The sequence below is a fragment of the Oncorhynchus clarkii genome, chromosome 19, assembly GCF_045791955.1.
Source record: "Oncorhynchus clarkii lewisi isolate Uvic-CL-2024 chromosome 19, UVic_Ocla_1.0, whole genome shotgun sequence".
Classification (NCBI taxonomy): Eukaryota; Metazoa; Chordata; class Actinopteri; order Salmoniformes; family Salmonidae; genus Oncorhynchus; species Oncorhynchus clarkii.
This window is the reverse complement of record NC_092165.1, coordinates 24,793,758-24,817,445: the sequence shown is the minus strand read 5'-3', so window position 1 is coordinate 24,817,445 and position 23,688 is coordinate 24,793,758. Positions and strand designations below refer to the sequence as shown.

The 23,688-nt window shown below is 41.3% G+C and overlaps 1 protein-coding gene across 1 annotated transcript in view; it reads right to left on the bottom strand.

Moving 5' to 3' along the window:
• The window catches only part of LOC139374953 (neurexin 3a), a 447,428-nt gene that overhangs the window by 44,321 nt on the left and 379,419 nt on the right, over nucleotides 1-23,688 (bottom strand). The window contains exons 21-22 of the mRNA XM_071116227.1: nucleotides 11,403-11,492; nucleotides 9,348-9,655 (exon numbers count right to left, since the gene is read on the bottom strand). Coding sequence (XP_070972328.1) covers nucleotides 9,348-9,655; nucleotides 11,403-11,492 — 398 coding nt within the window. The remainder of the gene's footprint in view (nucleotides 1-9,347; nucleotides 9,656-11,402; nucleotides 11,493-23,688) is intronic.

Genomic DNA, 23,688 nt, shown 5'->3' with positions numbered 1-23,688 from the left:
CTATATCAGCCCACACAGCTACACGGATGCACTTTCATGCTAGGTTTAGGACCTCAAATTGTAGCTTATAGAGACCCTAACTGATGTATAAAACATTCTTAAAACAATATACTTTGGTTTAGATACAAGCATCATGAAACCTCTATTTTCAACCTTTGTGAAAATATTTTTGGGGGACCTATCTTGCTTATCACTTTTTCCATGTGGTTTCTTCCGTCACAGACTGAAATGATGACATCTATGACATCAACCAATAGTTGGTTAGCTGGTTCATTTTGTGTTCCTAGAAACAAGAGGTGGCTCAACTAACCCTTTTGGCTCAATTTACCCCAATCTCTCCTACTGACTGTATTAGCTCAATTAACCTCAACTCTACCAATTATTCCAGCAGCCAATGGGGAACAACAAAAGAAGACAAACAAAGCGGGAAATAAACAGTACAAACTGAATTTACCTTTTAAATGTGGTGGATAAGACGGATGACTGAAGAGAACGGCCTGGAGGACAATGTTGTGCATTTTTAAATGGCTGCCAATCAAACGCTGCCTCTCTCTCCTCCCTTGTTCGCGCTCTCTCTCTCTCTCCCTCATTTGTTTTCTGTCTCATGAGCAAACTCACACTGAAAGTCAGAATGTATTAAAAGGATGTTAATGGAGAACCTTGGAGGCTTGACCATGTTCATTATACTGTAGCTCTACACTGTTTAAAAACAATCTATTTCATCTTGTTATCTAAGCTCTATCAGTGACGGTCGGTGCCGTTTAAGATGAGGGAGGATGATCATTTTTTGTTATGAGCATGGCCTTATTTCTATTACAGCATATTGGATGACTGTCATTCAAATTCCATTCACCCAGTTCAATGTAACATCGAAAGGTTTATGCTACTACATGATACTTGAATTTTCTCTATATCCATCATGAGGTTAATACAACCTAGCCTATGAATACAAGTTTACAGAGACAAATTTGAGTAATGAAGATGACAGAAAGTGACACATTCAATACCGCATTGCACACTCTAGCATCTAGCTGATCTAGGGTTTAAACATTAGTCCAACAGTTGAAAGCAAGAGCATTTAAAGGGCAAATTCAGGTATGTTTATGCCCTTTTCATTCCGTTTGCTTCCATTTAAGAAACATTATTCAACAGAATCGGCGGAATGAATACACCCCTGATCACCCGCAAACACGGCTCACTTTTAAAGCAGCCGCATACAAACAGCACAATCACTTTGCTCATTGTATAACTGGTTAATTGTCCACAGTCTCCAGAAGCACAGATGAAGGATATCAATGATCTGGAAATATTCTGTATGGAGGACTGGTCTAAGATCCCTCCCAATGTGTTCTCCAAAAAAGGCTTAGTGTCGTTATCCTTGCAAAGGGAGGGTGCAAGAGTATTGAAAACAGCGGAGGCAATAATTTTGACCCCTAGCTTTTTGAGAGTTAAAAAACATTACTTGTCAAACAAATTCTCCTACTCTGAGCAATTGTATTAGTAAAAAAGTATATAATTTTTCGTTTTTTTTGAGCATACAATATCGATCAGCATTTGTATTATTTAATTATACAGTATTTTTTTCTCATCTTCATCAGGGGATCAATAATTCCGGACCGCACTGTGTACATAGACACACACACTCTCCCCCAGAAATGCCACTTCAGACACTGAGGAGCACAATTAGATTACCTGCAAACTGTGACGGACAGCTTGTTTACCCATCCTGTTTGCTCAAATTAAGACGAGCGAAAGCAAACATGACTGTAAGGGCCACTTTGTGTGGTGTGTGTGTAGTAGCAGCTTGTTGACCTAGCCTACTGTTGAGACCTAGCCTACTTTAATGAGAATCCCCCTGCCAGTTCCACTACACTGACACACACACCACTAACTAATCCCACACAGAGGTATACCATAGGCTTACAGTTTTGTAGTACTGCTATACTGATACACATGCCTTCTACAGACATGAGTAGTGAGATGGGGAGTGTATGAGTACATTGATTGAGGGCCACTCAACCCACTGACCACAAGTTATCTTCTACGGCCTCACACACACACACACACACACACACACACACACACACACACACACACACACACACACACACACACACACACACACACACACACACACACACACACACACACACACACACACACACACACACACACACTCTCTCTCTCTCTCTCTCTCTCTCTCTCTCTCTCTCTCTCTTCTTCCCTGGGTTTTATTGGTGAGATAACAAATGCCTGGTCAGCCAGAGAGAGAAAGAAAGAGGAAGAGGATGTGATAAACACGGCTCTCCTGTCCGTGTCACTTCCTCTCTGGGCTGTTATTCATCACCTGCTTCAGATTGACCTCCACAGGAAATTCATCCTCCATTAAATTAGAAAAATAAATAAAAATCACTTCCTTCTATTGGCCCCCTTTGATATTTTTAATTTGATAGAGTACCTGCTATTGAGCATCACAAGCCTCTCAAATCTCCCATTTCTAATCTGTCTTTATCGCTCTCTCTACGAGCTCCGCAAATCCTTTAGAGACGCAAAAAGACAATACAGACTCAAACTTGAATTAATGCTCGACAACTCAGACTTGCGTCGCATGTGACAAGGACCACAGCTTTCTAAACCTCCCATCCATATAGAAATGAAAGATTAAATAAAATGTCCTCGGGATCTATATAAGTGGAACAAATTGTGCTAAGAGAAACGGAAGAAGCTACCGTTCATGAGGAAGTTTAAGTAATGGTCTGACAAGAACACTAGCTACAAATGTAGATGTTAAGATGTGTATTTTAAGGTAATGTTCCACCCTCTGCAACTGGATCTTGGAATTCCTGATGACCAGACCACAGGTTGTGAGGATTGGCAACAACACCTCCTCCACACTGACTCTTAACACAGGGGCCCCCCAGGGGTGTGTCTTCAGTCCTCTGCTGTACTCCCTGTTAAGCCACGACTGCGTGGCTTTGCACGACACCAACTCCATCATCAAGTTATGTTGACGACACTATGGTTGTAGACCTGATAACCAACAACGAAGAGTAAGGGAGGAGGTAAGTGAACTGGCATTGTGGTGTCATGACAACAACCTCTCCCTCAACATTAGCAAAACAAAGGAGTTGATTGTTGATTTCAGGAAGCAGAGGAGTGAACATGCCCCAATCCACATCAATGGGACTGCTGTAGAGAGAGTCACGGGTCCTCTCCAAATACTACCGCTGCACCATCGAGAGCGTTTTGACCGGTTGCAGCCTGGTACAGGAATTGCTCCGTCCACGACCGCAGGGTAGTGAAGGCGGCCCAGTACATCACTGGGATCGTGTTCCCACCCATCCAGGATATCTACCTGAGGAAGGCACGCAGCATCATCAAGGACCCCTCACACCCTAGCCACGAGCTGTTCTCTGCCTTACTGTCGGGCAGACGGTATTGGAGCATGAGGTCTGTTACCAACAGCCTCAGAGACAGTTTCTATCTACAAGCCATCAGACTGCTGAACACTTAAACTGGACTAACCAGCTGCTCTGGTTCTTTGCACCTTAGCACGCATGTTCTCACTCATTCACACACCCACACATACACTGACAAAACATTAAGAACGCATGCTCTTTCCATGACATAGACTGACCAGGTAAATACAGGTGAAAGCTATGATCCCTTATTGATATCCCTTGTTAAATCCACTTCAGTCAGTGTAGATGAAGCGGAGGAGACAGGTTAAAGAAGGATTTTTAAGCCTTGAGACATGGATTGTGTATGTGTGCCATATGTGGGCCTTTGAATGGGGTATGGTAGTAGGTGCCGGGTGCACCGCATTGTGTCAAGAACTACAATGCTGCTGGGTTTTTCACGTTCCTGTGTGTATCAAGAATGGTCCACCACCCAAAGGACATCCAGCCAACTTGACACAACTGTAGGAAGCATTGGGGTCAACACGCTTTCAACACCTTCTAGAGTCCATGACCCAACGAATTAAGGATGTTCTGAGGACAAAGGGGGGGGGGGGTTGCAACTCAATATTAGGAAGGTGTTCCTAATGTTTGGTATACTCCGTGTACATACATGCTATACACTGCTGCTACCAGACGCTTATTTTACTGCTCAATTTATACACTTGCCCCCATCCCCTTTTTCCCCAATAAACGTGTAAATATTGGACTAAAGTGTGCCTTCCTGTATTATATTTATGCTAAAATGTTTATTATATTCTATTGAGCCATTTACTTTATGTTTATATTCTTATCATTTATTATTTCTTATTGTTTGTTGAGAAGGAACCTGCAAGTAAGCATTTTGTTGGCTGATGTACACCATGCATATCCCGTACATATGGCTAATAAAACATGAAACCTGAGACTCTCTCTCATCGTTCCTTTGTCTATTTTCTTTTCTGCTCTTTTGATGTACTCTTGTGTTTTGCATATAATTTGCCTGCAGTCCATCCAGAGAAAACAGGGTTAGGTTTGTGATGCTTGACTGAGTTACGGTAAGATCAGCTCTGTGTTCCTTTCACAGGTAAAGAGGATACTCCCACACCCTTCTGAGAGGAGTACTAATAAAACACTAGCCAATTAGAATGTGACCAATCCTGCCTTGTTTCATTACAAAATGTTGTAATTGTAAAGAATTCAGTTCCCAGCAATAGGTCTATCTAGGTCTATGTATACTGAACAAAAATATAAACGCAACATGCAAAGTGTTGTTTCATGAGCTGAAATAAAATTTCAGCACAAAAAACGTATTTATCTAAAATGTTGTGCAGACATTTGTTTACATCCCTGTTAGTGAGCATTTTGTCTTTGTCAAAATAATCCATCCACCTGACAGGTGTGGCATTTCAAGAAGCGGATCATTACACAGGTGCACCTTGTGCTGGGGACAATAAAAGGCCACTCTAAAATGTGCATTTTTGTCACACCACACAATGCCACAGATGTCTCAAGTTTTTAGGGAGCGTGCAATTGGCATGCTGACTGCAGGAATGTCCACCAGAGCTGTTGCCAGAGAATGTAATGTTAGTTTCTCTACCATAAGCCTCCTCCAGCGTCATTTTAGAGAATTTGGCAGTACATCAACCAGCCTCACAACCGCAGTCCACGTGTAACCATGCTAGCCAACATGGTCATGTGAAATCCATAGATTAGGACCAAATGTATTTATTTCAACTGACTGATTTCCTTATATGAACTGTAACTCAGCAATCTTGTGCATCTTGTGTTTATATTTCTGTTCAGTATAGTTCTAGATTTAATTCACCTCATAGCAAGGGTGTTGCAGGCATCAGTAGTTTAAACTTTTAAACTTAACATGGGTAAAACATCAGGGGGTAGTTAAACATTCACAAAAGCCTTTCTAGGAACAGTGGACTGCTCTACAGTAGCTGTGCTCTGCGCCGAGAAAGGCTTGTGGCGCTAGCTAAAGCTGAGCTCGCGTCATTCAACATTAGCCCCTCAATACTGTATGTCAAAGTCTCTCTGTGGAGAGTTATGGCTTTAATATCATGACCACTAGCCAGGTCCATTTGTTCTCCGGGGCACCTATGAAATGGTCATCGTGATTATGTTTTTACTCAGCCACAGACTTTTATTTTATATCATTTTGATTTAGATGGCCAGAGAGAGAGAGAGAGAGAGAGAGAGAGAGAGAGAGAGAGAGAGAGAGAGAGAGAGAGAGTTGGAATGAAGATGCTTTTAGAGTTTTTGGAGGGGACACATACAGTATACTAAGACACAAATGTAATCCTGACATCACATGCAGTGCCTGCGGGAAAGTATTCAGACACCTTGACTTTTTCCACATTTTGTTACGTTACAGCCTTATTCTAAATGGATTAAATAAATAAAAATCCTCATCAATCTACACACAATACCCCATAGTGACAAAGTAAAAACAGTTTTTTAGGAATGTTTACAAATCTATTAAAAATTTAAAATAGAAATACCTTATTTATGTTAATTTTTAAGACCCTTTGTTTGCTATGAGACTCGAAATTGAGCTCTGGTGCATCCTGTTTCCATTGATCATGCTTGGGATGTTTGGAGTCCACCTGTAGTAAATTCAATAGTTTGGACATGATTTGGAAAGGCACACACCTGTCTATATAATGTCCCACAGTTAAGAATGCATGTCTGAGAAAAAAACCAAGCCATGAGTTCGAAGAAATAGTTTGTAGAGCTCTGAGACAGGATTGTGTCGAGGTACACATCTGAGGAAGGGTACCAAAACAATTCTGCAGCATTGAAGGTCTCCAAGAACACAGTGGCCTCCATCATTCTTAAATGGAAGATGTTTGGAACCACCAAGACTCTTCCAGAGCTGGCTGCCCAGCCAAACTAAACAATAGCGGGAGAAGGGCCTTGGTCAGGCAGATGAACAAGAACCCGATGGTCACTCTGACAGAGCTCCAGAGTTCCTCTGTGGAGATGGGAGAACCTTCCAGAAGGACAACCATCTCTGCAGCACTCCACAAATCAGGCCTTTATGTTAGAGTGGCCAGACGAAAACCACTCCCTAATAAAAGGCACATGACAGCCAGCTTGGAGTTAGCCAAAAAGCACCAAAAGACTCTCAGACCATGAGAAAAATTATTCTCGGGGCTGATGAAACAAAGATTGAACTCTTTGGCCTGAAGTGTCACGTCTGGAGGAAACCTGGCACCATCCCTACGGTGATGCATGGTGGTGGCAGCATCATGTTGTGGGGATGTTTTTCAGGGACTGGGAGACTAGTCGGGATCGAGGTAAAGATCAATGGAGCAAAGTACAGATTTCCTTGATGAAAACCTGTTCCAGAGCGCTCAGGACCTCAGACTGGGGCGAAGGTTCACTTTCCAACAGGACGACAACCCTAAGCACACAGGAAATACAACGCAGGAGTGACTTCGGGACAAGTCTCTGAATGTCCTTGAGTGGCCGAGCCAGAGCCCGGACTTGAATCAGATCAAACATCTCCAGAGAGTCCTGAAAATAGCTTTGCAGCAATGCTCCCCATCCAACATGACATAGATTGAGAGGATCTGCAGAGAAGAATGGGTGAAATTCACCAAATACAGGTGTGCCAAGGTTGTCGCGTCCTACCCAAGAAGACTAGATGCTGTAATCGCTGTCAAAGGTGCTTCAACAAAGTAGTAAGTAAAGGGTCTGAATAATACTTTTTTTCTTTCATAAATTATCCAAAACTTAAAAACAACTATTTTTGCTTTGTCATTATGGGTTATTGTGTGTAGATTGATAAGGGGAATTTTTAAAATACATTTAAAAATAAGGCTGTAATGTAACAAAATGTGGAAAGAGTCAAGAGATTTGAATACTTTCCTAATGCACTGTATGTCCAATCTATCCTCCCATTTTGTTATTATAATATAAATAGAGAATATATTAATATACTGAACAAAAAGATAAACACAACATGTAAAGTGTTGGTCCCATGTTTCATGAGCTGAAATAAAATATCCCAGAAATGTTCCATAAAAGCTTATTTCTCTCTGAGTTTGTGTACAAATTTGTTTCTATCCCTGTTAGTGAGCATTTCTCCTTTGCCAAGATAATCCATCCACCAGACAGGTGTGGCATTTCAAGAAGCTGATTAAACAGCATGATCATTACACATGTGCACCATATACTGGGGACAATAAAAGGCCACTCTAAAATGTTTGTCACACAACACAATGCCACAATGCGTGTAATTGGCATTCTGACTGCAGGAATGTCTACCTGTACCGTTGCTAGAAAATTGAATGTTAATTTCTCTACCATAAAACTTTGTTTTAGAGAATTTGGCAGTACGTCCAACCGGCCTCACAACCGCAGTCAACGTGTAACCATGCCAGCCATCGACCTCCACATCTGGCTTCTTCACCTGCGGGCTCGTCTGAGACCAGACCAGGACAGCTGAGGTGTATTTCTGTCTGTAATAAAGCCCTTTTGTGGGGAAAAACTAATTCTTATTGGCTGGTTCCCCAGTGGGTGGTCCTTTGCCCTCCCAGACCCATCCATGGCTGTGCCCCTGCCCAGTTGTGAAATCCACAGATTAGGGCCAAATTAATTAATTTAAATTGATTGATTTCTTTATATGAACTGTAACTCAGTAAAATAATTGAAATTGTTGCATGCTGCATTTATATTTTTGTGCAGTATAAATTAATATTTAATATTTTCATGTGTAATATTAATATAATATTTGATAGATGTCCAGCAGATAATGAATGGGGAAAGTCTGGTATACAAAATATAGTCATTCAAAGAAAATGCCCCACTTACCTGTAAATCAAAGCACCCATAACCACACCTGGGCCTAAACAAACCATCCCAACTGACACCTGATACAGTGGCTGGCTGTGCTAGAAAGCATGCAGGGCTTTGTACACAATGGTTTGCATAATATGAAAAACACCTAGCGCACCTGAACACACCAGAGTAAGTGTGACAATAACACAGACCTCGGTTCAAATACTTCACTTCTCTTTTTTTCGACCTGCACTCTTGGAGCTCGGAACATATGAATTTCACTGTGCCCTGCGATTACATCTGCGACCCTGTGCATGTGACTAATAAACGTATCTAATCTAATCATCTAATCTAACACTATTTGAAATCTTTCAGAATCATTGAGTGTTTGCCTGCCTGGAGTGTCAAATGGATGGGGTTTTCTGTTTTGTGACTATTCTAATAGTCCATTAAACCAGGCAAGCTCAATTAAGCACAAATAAAGTATCTGAATAATTAAAAATAGTATTTGAACCCATAGGTCCGACAGACATGTAGGTTTTCCAGAGTTTTCCCTTTCCTGGCCTCATTTATCTAAAAAAAATATAAAAACATCTTGTTAAAAAAGATGGTATTTGGGCTATGTGGTTATTTGTAGTGTAAAACAGGCAGGCAGAGATTATGAAGGGCTTAGGGCTAATTTCTCCATCTAAACCACAGGGTCTCTGAGCGTGCCTATGTCTCTGGGGAGAAGATGGGGCTGTCGTGGTCCTCCACACACAGCTGTTCAGGGGACATGTATGGAGCACATATAGTATACGTTGGTATGTGGCTGGTAATCTCTATGCTGTTGATATGGCTGTATGCATGTATTATCAGGTTAGCATGACATCGTCTGTATATCTCCTGTGACATGTTCATTGAGATTGTGTGTATGCCAATGGTGGTATACACATTAATACATGAAACACTTACATGGGTGTCTTGATTTGTCAAAGGAACGCCCAGCAACCCTCAGCACCAATGAAAATTCTAACCATACCCTCCTCTCTCAAGATCTACCTCACCCTATCATACACCAACTCCACCCAATTATATCACCCCTCTCCTCTCCTCCCCGTCCCCAGGCCCTACCTGTATGGTGGGAGAGGAGCGGTGCTTGCGGGTGGTGGTGGTGGACATGGTGGTGGTGGTCTCAATAAAGGTGGTGGACATCTCGGGGGGCTGGGCGGTGGTGCGAGCCGACCCGGCCACAGAGGGCACGTCGCCTACCAATCGGACACTGCCGTTGATCTTGATGTTGGGGTTGCCCTCGGCAGCCATGTTGAGGACCTTGAGGCCGTTGTAGTAGAGGCCAGACAGCTGACCCTGGAAGGGCCGACTGCGGTCGCTGCCACCGATGGTGACTGTGGCCTGGGTGTTGAATATCGTTAGCTGCCGACCTAAAGGATGGAACCAGACAGAGGTCATTCACATCAAGGAACAACAAGAGATGGAGTAGGAAAATAAGGTCTGTTTTTTTTATTCAATATCCAAACTGTTCTTGAAATGGGAGGAGATGTTGGTTGACTCAAAGATCCGGCTTCATATGATAAATGTTGGTCTGCCATGACCTCTGTGTGTGTGTGTGTGTGTGTGTGTGTGTGTGTGTGTGTGTGTGTGTGTGTGTGTGTGTGTGTGTGTGTGTGTGTGTGTGTGTGTGTGTGTGTGTGTGTGTGTGTGTGTGTGTGTGTGTGTGTGTGTGTCACACTTAAAAGTCCTTGACAATCAAAAGGTCCTTACAGTATATTGTCGAGGTCACTATGAGGTCGGTTGTAAAAACCTTTACGGTGAAACTATAAAGAAAGGTCAACTGAAGAGGCTATAACTAGCCTGGGCCCAGGGAGCTAACCCCAAATATACAGGGTCAACACGTCTGGCTACAAGGGTGATGTCTCCCAGGATGGATTCACTGTAGAAAGGTCATCATGTTGTTAGCCGTAATTACGAGATTACGGGTTGTGATCTGAGGCTGAGGGAGGAGAGGAGAGAGGAGGACGGAAAGGAGGAGAAAAGGTCAAAGCTTTATGTCTGTCTCCTCAAACTGGCCCTTTGGGGCAGCCTCTGATCAGCTGCATCTAATAAGGCTAGAGCTAATGCCATAGCTAAGAAGACAAAGACTGGGGTAGGGACGAATGTTTAAAAGGCTAGGGCAAATGCTTAAGCCTGAAAGAAGAGGTAGGAAACAATGTTTAATAGGCTTGGGCAAATGCTTAAGCCTGAAAGCAGAGAAAGGAACTGATGTCTAAAAAGCTAGGGCTAAGGCCAAAGGTATACATCAGGAGGGCAGGAATCTGAAAGAGAAAAGCAGTACACGAAAAGAGGTTGTCGAGTTTCAAATGGGAAAAATGATTGCCAAATGGATATTTACAGCACGTCAAATCTAAGTATTCTAAGTAATATCACCGACACAACATGAATTGTATAATTGAATAAGCGTATATTTGAAACCTAAAACAACAAAAAATGAATAATATTACAAATCGTAATATTCAACTTAGCAAGTATTGAGTAAACTGTTGAGCTGTTAGAAAATTGTTTACCCAGTTTAATGCAATCGTTCTCCAATGCCATCAACATAGAATTCTGGTTACAGAATTAATAAATGAAAAAATGATTGTACATCAAATGATTATTAACTGACTCCACATTGTAGATGTACAACAGCATATTGATTCATGCATTAGGTGACTACTTGCATTTGAAATTGCATTCAAGTTTAAATGGGTGTTAAAGGGACTTTAAGGAGATACTTGAGCTTTGTTATTTCTCTTTTATCGTAAAGCTAATTTTAGAAGGATTCAAGATGTAGAGTATATGAAATAATCTTTTCATGTGTAATATGAACACGAGATAGGATGGAATATTATCTTCAATAGCAGTCCCTTTAACTGAGTAGAATGATTATGAATTATGAACTATCATGAGATTTACTTGGGTAATTAACTTGGGTACCAAAAAATCTAATCAAATGCATTCGAATTGAGAAAGAAAATAAGGTTAGGAAGTAATTAGTTCATGCTAAAATCATATTTTAAAGTAGTAAAATAAATTCAAAGTATCAGTTCAGCAGGCAAATGCAAAAATAAAAAGTTAAATGTTGAGCTCAATAGAAGAGAATTTAAAAGTTAGAAGTTGTGTTAAGGTTACCTTTCTCTTGTAGCCAGTCCACTACTGGCCGGGCGTATTTCAATGGGAATTTCTTAGTGGCAATTTCAAGGCGTTCATTATCGGTTGTCGCTGTTTAAAGTTTAAAAAACATTTAAAACATTTAGAAAACAGTCTGCATTTGGCATCAGGCATTTTAACACAATTTAAACACATGCTCACTTCAAACTATTGTTTTCATTTTCATGCAAGCAGTTAAAAAAAATGTTAAACCTTTAATTGCAGGTTAGAATTGATGTCTTGTTTATGAGATAGGCGAAGTGTTAAGAGTAAAGTGTTAACAAATAGAGGTCATTTGCTGCTCTGCTGGTTTTCACAAGGCTTTACTAACAGGCGACAGAAGAACCACTATATTTTTGGCATTCAGTTCATTTAAACATTGACAAAGATATTTAGAGCCATCATAAAAAACAGCATTTTTTTTCTCATGGGATGAAGTGTATTCAAGTATCTTAAATAAATAACAGTTAATCAACCCTTCCAATGCACATGCAACCATTTTATACTATTAGGACACAGTTCATGGGCATTAAGGTGGACTTAGCAACAGTTTGCGTCTTTTTCTTCAAATCCAACATTAAGAACAGAAAATAAGAGTAAAGCTGTGATAATAGCAATTTTCACTGGACAGCATTTGCTTTTTCTTCCCCAGAAACCAGTTCACCTCAGTAGTCAAAGAAGGTTTAGTGTGTGTGCATGTGCGTGCGTGCGCGTGTGCATGCGTGCATTTACACACCATACTGGGAAACAGGGAAAGGCCTTGGGGGCAAATGGAGGTGGAACAGTAGGGGTGGAAAAGGAATAGGGTTGAATATGCTTTTGGATGTTTTAGGATGGGTATGCTGTTGGTGTAGAAACGCCTGCTGTTTCCACACCAGAGTCAAGTCGTGATGGGAGACAAGTAACCCCTATGGGGAGACATGCTGCCACTGGGTAGGAACCAAGGAAACCAAGGTAGGAACCAAATTCCAGGACCCCAAAGAGACAGGGGTACCTTAGGGCCCACCCAAAGTGAGAACCCCTACCACGTATCTTCCCTCTTTTTATATCCTCTAAAGAGAGACCTCATTTTAGCCTTCTGCAAAGATAGAGAGACAGCAGGTAGCTGTGTGTGTGAGTGTGTGTGTCTGCACGAGTCCACGTGTGTGTCTATGTGTGTGTTTTCATGCTCTTTATCCTGCCTGCAGTATGTTTGCTGCTCTACAGGGGCCTTATTTCTAACTGTTGCATACATTTCACACAATTTCTGCATGCGCCATTTCTGAAAAGTCAGCGCAAGTACACACATATTGAGATGTTATAAACTTGCCGTAAAATGTATGCCATTCAAATACATGTTTGCCGCTATAAACCAGACCTGTCGAAAACTGTGCACTCGTGAATGAGACATTAAAACTCTGCCTGAAAACTCCTCCATTCACCTAATATGGTGCCAATAACTCCCTTTATCTGCTGTACAATTTGGAACTATTGGCATTATGCCACGGCATGCAAAAGACAAATTGTTGTTCAATATTTAGTTTATCAATAGATTATTGGGTTTATATACCCTGCCTTGGTATAGACTCTTGAGATTAAATAGACAATGATGTCGCGCTCTTATCGCACAGCAATACTGTAGCCTACCCATACTGTCAAATATTTGACATAAGCTACCGGTCTATTTACTCGGTTGGCAGAATGGTTTCATCTTTAGCAGTAATTTATGCTGTATCTGGAAAAGGACTGTGTCAGTTTTTGAATGAGAAAACAACGGCAAATTGTCATGGACCTGTCAACAGAACGTTTGAATTCAACAATGTTTTTTCTTACGACTTTTCCCCCCCAACCTAAACATGATGGACTGTCACTGACCGCAAATTCTAAAACATTACAGGGCAGGCTACTAAAAAAAACACATTTTATATCTACTTGACTTTTTAATTGATTTTTTATAGTACTACTGATATTCATTACTGCATTGTTGGGAAAGAGCAAGCAAAAAAGGCATTTCACTGTACTTGTGCGTGTGACAATAAAAACTTGAAACTTGATAGATACTTCAATGTAAAAGATCAGCTGTTAAATTCGACTGTATACCGGTATTATAAACCACGCGGCCTACAATATTGCAAAACTTGAAATGCAAATAGCCTATCTCTTCACTAGGCTACTAGGCCCAATTAAATGAGAGATGCACATGGTAATTTGTTGTGTGGCTCCTTCCCTAACATGAACCCATCATGGCCAGAAAAGGTGAGGAATATATTCTGCAATGGCTATGAAAATCAAATAGGAAAAATATTCCTATGTCTAATTATACGATTCTTACGTCTAATTATAAAACATAGATTTGAACTCTTCTTGCTAATGGCAAAAGGTTGCAGTCTTGTAAATATGTTATCCTGTTTCCATTTTTGTATGAATCCCCCATTTGCACAAAATACTTACTTGCCAGCTTGAAATACACTGTTTCAACCACTAGCAGATGGGCATACACATGGTCTGAAGGTTTGCGTGAAAATTGATGCACGCATATTTCGGGATATATTTCGTACTTACGCAAGGTTTATAAATAAGGCCCCAGATATTGTCAAATATATAATATATCCTTCCCAGGCACTAAAATAGCATCAGTTCCATAGATGTCACCTTTCATTGGTGTTACTGTCTGAAGACTGACAGCATTTCAAAATATTGAACGAAGAAAACAAATCTGACAAAAGCTCTGACGAAGGCCTTGAGGCCGATACTTAAAGCTTCTTAAAGAGCAGTGACACTATCAAGAGCAGTGTGCGGGTTTCTTCTTTTTTTCTCAAGATAAAGAACAAAAAGAAAGATGGAGTAAGACATTATGGATGCCTCTATACTTATTGCATGATGCAGTTTACATTTGCATCAGTTACTGTCAAATCAGAAGGCATATCATTTCCATAATGATTCATTCACCCAATCACCCTTGTGATTGCTATGGAAAGCAATCTTATGCCTGGACTGTGGTGTGTGTGTGTAGGTCTGTGTTTATCTCTCACTCTTTATCAGTCCTGCTCACCAACCCACACTTCCTCTCTCTATTACCACTCTCTTAATTCTATATGCCTACATCTAAAATTCTCTCTTTCTTCCCCTAACATTTCCTCCCTGAGTGGAACCACTGACAGAATTCATTTGCACAGGGCTTTCTGACTCTCCCAGAGGGCCGTCTCGCTCTCTCCCTCTCCCCTCCCAACTCCATCCCCCCTCCCCTCTCTTCACTCTCCTTGATGCTGACTGCCTAGCCCAATGGAAATAGGAGCCTCCTTCTGGAAGATTTCCCCTCAGTATCTCTAAGAGACAATGGCAGTCCGGGTCCTTTATCTGGCCATCCGCACTGCTCTCATTTAAATCACAGGATTAGACGCCTGGCTCACACTGAAAGGCTTATCTCTCCCCCCTTCCCTCCATCCCTTCCTCCCTCCATCCCTCCATTCCCTGCGGCCCCCAGTAGAGATTTATAGGGGCGGGAGATTCTGTTTTCGATAGCAGTAATTGTATTTGGCTTGTAGGGTACACAAGTATTTATCCACGACACCATTACCTTAAATCCTGTGCAGATAAAGGTGGCCCAAGGTGTTTCTTATCCAATCACACCACCTCTCTCTATCGTTCACTCCCTCTCTTTCTCTTTCTCTCTCTCGATCTTTGAGAAAATGTATATGTGTTGTCAGGTTTTCTGAAAGTGACAGAGTTGGGTCCATGTTGTGAAATGCTCTGCAGTGCGTAAGGCAGCATCTAGGGTCTCACATGGACCACCGTCTTTCTGTTCTCCTCCCCACAGACACAGAAGACTTCTTGGATCATGGACACGCTTTCCCAATACCGAGAAGAGAGCGGAAAGTCCCCGGGCACGGTAGACTCCTCCTTATCATCTCCCAGATGGAGCCATAGGCCAACATACCTATCAATCATCCCAATCAATAGGAGGTCAATTCTCCGTACTTATCAAGTTCTGAGACGCCGGCTTGATGTCTTTTGCCAGTCAAAGGGGAGGAGCTGGCCTCAGAGGCAGGCTATAGCGTTCCGCTCCCTCGTCTCCATTGTGTGTCGAGCCAGTTGCAGAAAGCTAGAGGGAAAATAAACCTGCGACGGAGTGGCTGTCACAGGGTGGCTCAGACGAAACGCAGCCTCATTCATATGAAACAGGGGGCCTGTGCAAATGAAAGCAATCATCCTCAAACACGCCGTGTGTCTTTTGAATGCAGCTCCTGATAAGCTAGGAGGAGGTGCTGCTTTTTCAAGACAATTTGCTGCAGAGTATTTCTTCTCTTTCTCTTTTCTCCATTCCTCTCTTCTCCACAACAAGCGTGACTCTGGTAATCGATTCCTATCTCTCTAGCTATTAGGGTTGGGAAATATCCAGATTTCCATGCTGTCATACTGTTCCTGTACCATCCCGGGGTAGAAGGTATTACCCGCAGTGCACACAAGGGGGAACTATTTCTTTCCAAGCGTAATGTTTTTTAAACAATAATAATTATGGTAACAAATGCAAACAAAGTACTAGCGAATTCCCATTGTGGATGCTAGCTAAATGATAACAAGCCTAAGCGAGCATAAACTAACTGCAAGGACAGACACCCCAGCTCCTCAGCTGCTTAAGGGAACAGCTTCATAATGAAAATAAATAAATAAATAAATAATAATAATAATACAACAGACGAAATTAAGAACGCAATCTGCTTTATCTATTAACCTAGTGCACAAGTTGACTGCAGGTGTTTATTTAAAAATAACAATTATCGATGGTTTCGAAAATCATACCGTGGGCATTTTAAAATACCCCGGTATACGTTATATACGGTATACCGCCCAAGCCTACTAGCTATACCTCACGGACAAGAAAACTCAAGGGCAATGAACCACTGTTTGGAGTACTTTAGTACTACCTGAACGGAACGAGTGGTTCTGAATAGAATACTGAAAAACTCTAAAGGGAGAGAAGGAAGGAACATTGTTAAGGTTCCCTATTAAAGTTAGTTATTGGGACATTTAAAAAAAAATATATTAAACTTTTATTTAACTAGGCAAGTCAGTTAAGAACAAATTCTTATTTACAATGACGGCCTACACCTTGCCAAACCTGGACGACGCCGGGCCAATTGTACGCCGCCCTATGGGACTCCCAATCACGGCCGGTTGTGATACAGCCTGGATGTGACCTGATCAGGACAACTGACACTGGCTACATGACAGTCTTTTGCAGTAATATAGTCCTGAAAAGCCTTACTTATCTCTGCACCCTAAAATTTATGAACAGACTTTTCTTCTCCGTAATCTCTATTCTTACAAATTGCTGTCATCGCTTTTTGACATGATAAAGTGTCATAATTAAGTGCTCAAAATTCTTCCTCGGAAGCTGTCCCTCTGCACCCTCCTTTCTCACCGACTACCCCGCCGGCATCTTAGCATGCAGACCATGGCTGAGCTGAAAAAGTGTTTCTCTAAGCAGGTTCCTGTGGGATTACAACACATCATATCTGCATGGCTGGCTCCCATAAGTGAGATGGAACTCTGTAGGGGGAACATAGACCAGGTAGAGTTTGGCATACTTCAACATAGCGGTCTTGGCCCCTCGAGTAAAGCCTGTGTGTCTATGTATGCCGATGACTCCACATTATACACGTCAGCTACCACCGCAAGTGAAATCACTGCAACACTTAACAAGGAGATGCAGTCAGTTTTAGAACAGGTGGTTTATAATAAGCTAGTCCTAAATATATCAAAACTAAAAACATTGTATTTGTGACAAATTCTTCACTAAACACTAAATCTCATCTAAATCTTGAAATTAACTAGGAGGCAATTGAGGAGACTAAACTGCTTGGAGTAACCATAGATTGCAAACTGACATACTGATGCAACGGTAGCTAAAATGGGGAGAGGTCTGTCCATGATAAAGCGCTGCTCTGCTTTCTTGACATCGCAATCAACAAAACAAGTCCTACAGGCCTTAGTTTTATCACACCTGGACTACTGCCCAGTTATATGGTAAAAAGCCAAAAGGAAGGACGAAGGCAAATTACAGTTAGCCCAGAACAGAGCAGCACATCTGGCCCTTAAATGTACACAGATGGCCAATATCAATAACATGCATGTCATTCTCTCCCGGCTCAAAGTAGAGGAGAGATTGACATGCAACACTACTTGTATTTGTGAGAGGTATTGACGTTTTGAAAGCATCAAACTGTCTGTTCAAACAGCTAACACACTGCTCAGACAGTCATACATACCCCACAAGACATACCACCAGGGGTCTCTTCACAGTCCCCAAGTCCAGGACAGACTCTGGGAAATGTACTACATAGAGCCTTGACTACATGGAACTCTATTCCACAACAAGTAACACAATAAAATCTGATTTAAAAAAAAGGATAAAACAACACTACGCGGACTGTGAAGAGACACACACACATATGCACACATACTCTAACACCATTAGGGTTGAGTGCCTTGCTCAAGGGCACATTGACAGATTTTTCGCCTAGTCGGCTTGGGGATTCTGTTTCTTTTGTTTAACATTCAGAAAAAAAACACTGTGAAAACACTACGGACACAACAACAAAACAGTGGTCTATCTAAGCCCCATAATTAACTACAATTAAATTAGTAATGTGACCCCAAAAGTACAATATCAAAAACCAACTGAACAGCCAAACAGAGTAAATCATAAGCTAACACCAAGGTAAATCTAGCATCTTTCTAGAATGTCCAAAGACTATCTGTGTTCACAATGACAACAACCTTTACCCTGTCAAATGTTCATGTCATAACATGCATTCTCAAAATTGAATGTGCATGTGTATATGTGCAAGATGAGCCCGTCTGTGTCTTTTCCATCATGAGCAGTCAGCAGTTCCAGAGAGATTGTTCACCACACGCCGTCCCTGCAGCTCCCCAAAACCACCAAAATGATCCAGTGATTTGACTGCCACACGCGGGGACACGGGCCAGCGTAACCCGGGTAACAGGACAGAACAGCCCAATGGCGGAGGTAATTGACGACCATTTTCCCCGCTGTCGCTGGCTATTACTGACACTGAGGCCTGGAGGGGAGGCTGAGGCAGACATAGGGACATCACCATGCATCACACAGCCTGGATGGCAATGGCCTCACAAAGGCTATCTGATGTTCTTACAGAATTATACTACACAATATACAGTGAGCTCCAAAAAGTATTGGGACAGTGACACATTATTTGTTGTTTTGGCTCTGTACTCCAGCACTTCAGATAATACAATGACTATGAGGTTAAAGTGGAGACTGTCAGCTTTAATTTGAGGGTATTTTCATCCCTATCGGGTGAACCGTTTAGAAATTACAATACTTTTTGTACATACAGTAGTCCCACCATTTCAGGGGACCAAGAGTATTGGGACAAATTCACTTATACGTGTATTAAAGTAGTAAAACGTTTAGTATTTGGTCCCATATTCATAGCACGAAATGACTACGTCATGCTTGTGACTCTACAAAGTTGTTGGATGCATTTTGTGCTGGTTTTGGTTGTGTTTTAGATTATTTTATGTCGAATACAAATGAATGGAAAATAATGTATTGTGTCATTTTGCAGCCACTTTTACTGTTAATAACAATATAATATGTTTCTAAACACTTCTACATGAATGTGAATAATAATGAGAACAAACAGCAAATGCATCCATTTGTAAAGTCAAAAGCTTGATGTAGTCATTGCGTGCTATGAATATTGGACCAAATACTTAAAGATGCACAATGCAGAAATCACTCCGCCACTTTCTAGTTGCTAAAATTCTAATAGTTTGCCTAATTTCAGTTTATGTGACAAAACGCAAGTATAATGTAGAGAATCATCGTACCATCTAAACCGCTGTGAAATATATTCTTCAAAAGCACATTTTTTTTATTTTCAGTGAAAGACAGAGACGTGAAACTTAAGACCTGGAAGCATAGAAATAGTGCACTTAGAACAGATCTACCGCTTCTTACATGCTGACCAGACTGGACACACCGCGTGCACCAGCAGATCTATAACTTACATTTATATGTGAATTAGGGCAGGTCGCCCAAAAAGTTACATATTGCAACTTTAACTTTTTACTACTTTAATACACATAAGTGAATTTGTCCCAATTCTTTCGGTCCCCCAAAATGGGTGGAATATGTAAAAAAAGTGCTGTAATTTCAAAACGGTTCACTTGATATGGATGAAAATACCCTCAAAATCACTGTCCCAATACCTTTGGAGCTCACGGGTATACTGCACTTTTATGCTACTACTGAAATATACTGTTGGCAAAATATACAGTCTTGGTGTTAAAATGTAAAAGTAGTCAAAGTAGTCAAAGCTTTTACACGGTGTTACACACACACAACTGTAATTTTGCCACTTCATTACTTGACCTTACTTTTAAAAATGCGAGCAACATAGAACAGGTTTATGCTTTCCTGCCAATCAATTACTTTTGAGATTGTGCACAAAGTTACTGGAAGCAGGGAAGAGAGAGAGAGAGAGATGGAGAAATTACTTTTTAAAAGGGACTATGAGAGTAAGGGTGAGTGGACAGGCACAGTACATTCAGTTTGGTCTCAATAAGAATCTTGGCAGTGTTCCAGAATACTCCTGGAAAAGGGCTTGTCATCTGAGAATGGCTCCTGGCCCAAACAGTAATGAAGGTTGTGAGCTCTAGTGTCCCCCCGTTTATGGGTATGTAGGTGTTTCCAGGACAGGTGACAATTTACCTTCCATTTGAGACCACAGACATGGTGGAGAGAGACGAGTCTTTCAAAGACAGCCATAGAGAAAACGAATGTACAGTTGAAGTCAGAAGTTTACATACACCTTAGCCAAATACATTTAAACTCAGTTTTTCACTATTCCTGACATTTAATCCTAGTAAAAATTCCCTTTTAGGTCAGTTAGGATAACCACTTTATTTTAAGAATGTGAAATGTCAGAATAATAGTAGAGAGAATGATTTATTTCAGCTTTTATTTCTTTCATCACATTCCCAGTGGGTCAGAAGTGTCACGGTTGTCATAAGAACGAGACCAAGGCACAGCGGATATTGAGTTCCACATATTTATTCCAAAAGTGAACATAAGAGGTGCACATGCACAAACACAGGTGGGAAAAATATCTACTTAAATATGATCCCCAATTGAGACAACGATTACCAGCTGCCTCTAATTGGGAAATATACAAAACACCAATATAGAAAACATAAACTAGAACACAACATAGAAATATTAAACCAGAATACCCCCTAGTCATGCCCTGATCTCCTACACCATAGAGAAACAAGGGCTCTCTATGGTCAGGCCGTGACAAGAAGTTTACATACACTCAATTAGTTTTTGGTAGCATTGGCTTTAAATTGTTTAACTTGGGTCAAACGTTTTGGGTAGCCTTCCATAACTTTCCACAATAAATTGGGTGAATTTTGGCCCGTTCCTCCTGACAGAGCTGGTGTAACTGAGTCAGGTTTGTAGGCCTCCTTGCTCGCACATGCTTTTTCAGTTCTGTCCCCACATTTTCTATAGGATTGAGGTCAGGGCTTTGTGATGGCCACTCCAATACCTTGACTTTGTTGTCCTTAAGCCATTTTGCCATAACTTTGGAAGTATGCCTGGCCATTTGGAAGACCCATTTGTGACCAAGCTTTAACTTCCTGACTGATGTCTTGAGATGTTGCTTCAATATATCCAGATAATTTTCCACCTTCATGATGCCATCTATTTTGTGAAGTGCACCAGTCCCTCCTGCAGCAAAGTACTCCCACAACATGATTCTGCCACCCCCGTGCTTCACTGTTGGGATGGTGTTCTTCGGCTTGCAAGCTTCCCCCTTTTGCCTCCAAACATAACGGTGGTCATTACGGCCAAACAGTTCTATTTTTGTTTCATCAGACCAGAGGACATTTTCCCAAAAAGTACGATCTTTGTCCCCATGTGCAGTTGCAAACCGTAGTCTGGCTTTTTTATGGCGGTTTTGGAGCAGTAGCTTCTTCCTTGCTGAGCGGCCTTCCAGGTTATGTCGATATAGGACTCGTTTTACTGTGGATATAGATACTTTTGTACTTGTGTCCTCCAGCACCTTCACAAGGTCCTTTGCTGTTTTTCTGGGATTGATTTGCACTTTTCACACCAAAGTACGTTCATCTCTAGGAGACAGAACGCGTCTCCTTCCTGAGCGGTATGACGGCTGCGTGGTCCCATGGTCCCATTTACACTTGCGTACTATTGTTTGTACAGATGAACGTGGTACCTTCAGGCATTTGGAAATTGCTCCCATGGATGAACCAGACTTGTGGAGGTTACAATTCTTTTCTGAGGTCTTGGCTGATTTCCCCATGATGTCAAGCAAAGAGGCACTGAGTTTGAAGGTAGGCCTTGAAATACATCCACAGGTACACCTCCAATTGACTCAAATGATGTAAATTAGCCCATCAGAAGCTTCTAAAGCCGTTACATAATTTTCTGGAATTTTCCAAGCTCTTTAAAGGCACAGTCAACTTAGTGTATGTAAACTTCTGACCCACTGGAATTGTGATACAGTGAATTATAAGTGAAATAATCTGTCTGTAAACAATTGTTGGAAAAATTACTTGTGTCATGCACAAAGTTGGCCGAGTTTGTTAATAAGACATTTGTGGATGGTTGAAAAACATTTTATTTTTTTATTTTTTTAATTCCGACTTCAACTGTATGTAGGTTTACGGCAGGTTTAACCTAATCCCATTCTATGAGCCAACATCCACATTGTGGATGGGAGTTTTTCCTAGCCACCCTGCTTCTACACCTGCATTGCTTGCTGTTCGGGGTTTTAGGCTGGGTTTATGTACAGCACTTCGTGACATCAGCTGATGTAAGAAGGATTTTATAAATACATTTGATAGATTGATTGATTGTTAAAGGGATACTTCGGGATTTTGGCAATGAGGTCCTAGTTAGCATTGGGGCTCGCAAAACTACCTCTAACTTCCTTCACACTGGACACAGAGACATAAAATGGTATCCACGGGTTCATCTGACTCTGGAGGAGTAGATAAAGTGCATCACTGCCAAAACCCAGAAGTATCCCTTTAACTATGAGATAATTTAGAACATTAAGTAATTAAGTGAGGATATTAACAAAAACCTCAAGACCCGGGGATCCTTTAAGACATTGTAAACCAATAGCATTCATGGTCGGGTACACTCAAATCCTGTACCAATCTACTAGAAGCAACTTGCTAACTAATGAAATATTGGTGTGTAAAAGTTATCACCAAACAATTTTCTATCGGAGCTTCGGAGCATAACTTAATTCCCTATACTTTCTAAAGCCTGAAGCCTCTTGTGAAGGAAGAAGTAATATGTGCCCTTCCCTCCCCTGGTAAGAGACTGATAGGTCAGCTATAATAGCTAGGCAATCACAGATTTGGCAAAGAGCAGCCAAGGAGCCATTAAGGATTAATACCTCCAAGCATTAAGAAAATAAAAAGCACAGATGTTTGGTGCCATTACCGCAGAACACCTTGGTCCATTTCCCCGTCTTTAGATTTAATAAGCTTTATGGTCCCCAAGGCGGCACATGAAAAAGTCTCACTTTACAGTTTGCCACTGTAGATGGCTGTAAATGGCTGTTTATGTTAGCACAGCATAAAATGTCTATACTAAAAACACCAGGACAAAGAAAGACGAGACATCCTTTGAGAAAAACAGTGACAATAAGCACTAAACTGTATGGATGAGGTTTGAGGCTTGAGGCTGGGGATGTCCTAAAATGGTTCCCGTATCTAGGCCTATGTGAGGTAAGGATTGTCAACCAGATAGATATCTCACAGGACACATTTTAAGACATAGCATAATTACAGTTTTACACATTTAACCCTTTTCCTAACATTTATGATAACCTTAATCATCTGTGAGACCCATAAAACCAACTAGTTTCTTACACAACTGTCAACTCGTCCCATATCCTAGATCCTTTTAAACTGCAAATGAACTCAGGGAACCCAGATCCTCGGCAGTACCACAGCTAACTCTTTACATTTTTGTAAATTACATTTAACAGACACTTTATCCAGAGAGCGATGTAAAAAGTATTCACTACCCTAAGCCATGTAGCAGTGGCAGCCCATCCAGTGTCACTCCACCCATATTTCATGGCTGTCTATTACTTGACGAAGCAGAAGACATGGAGAAACTGAAAAATGAGCAAGCCCATTGACGACATAGAAGTCTGGCCATTCATTTGATGGGCCTGCTGTGGCTCATTGTAAGGGTATA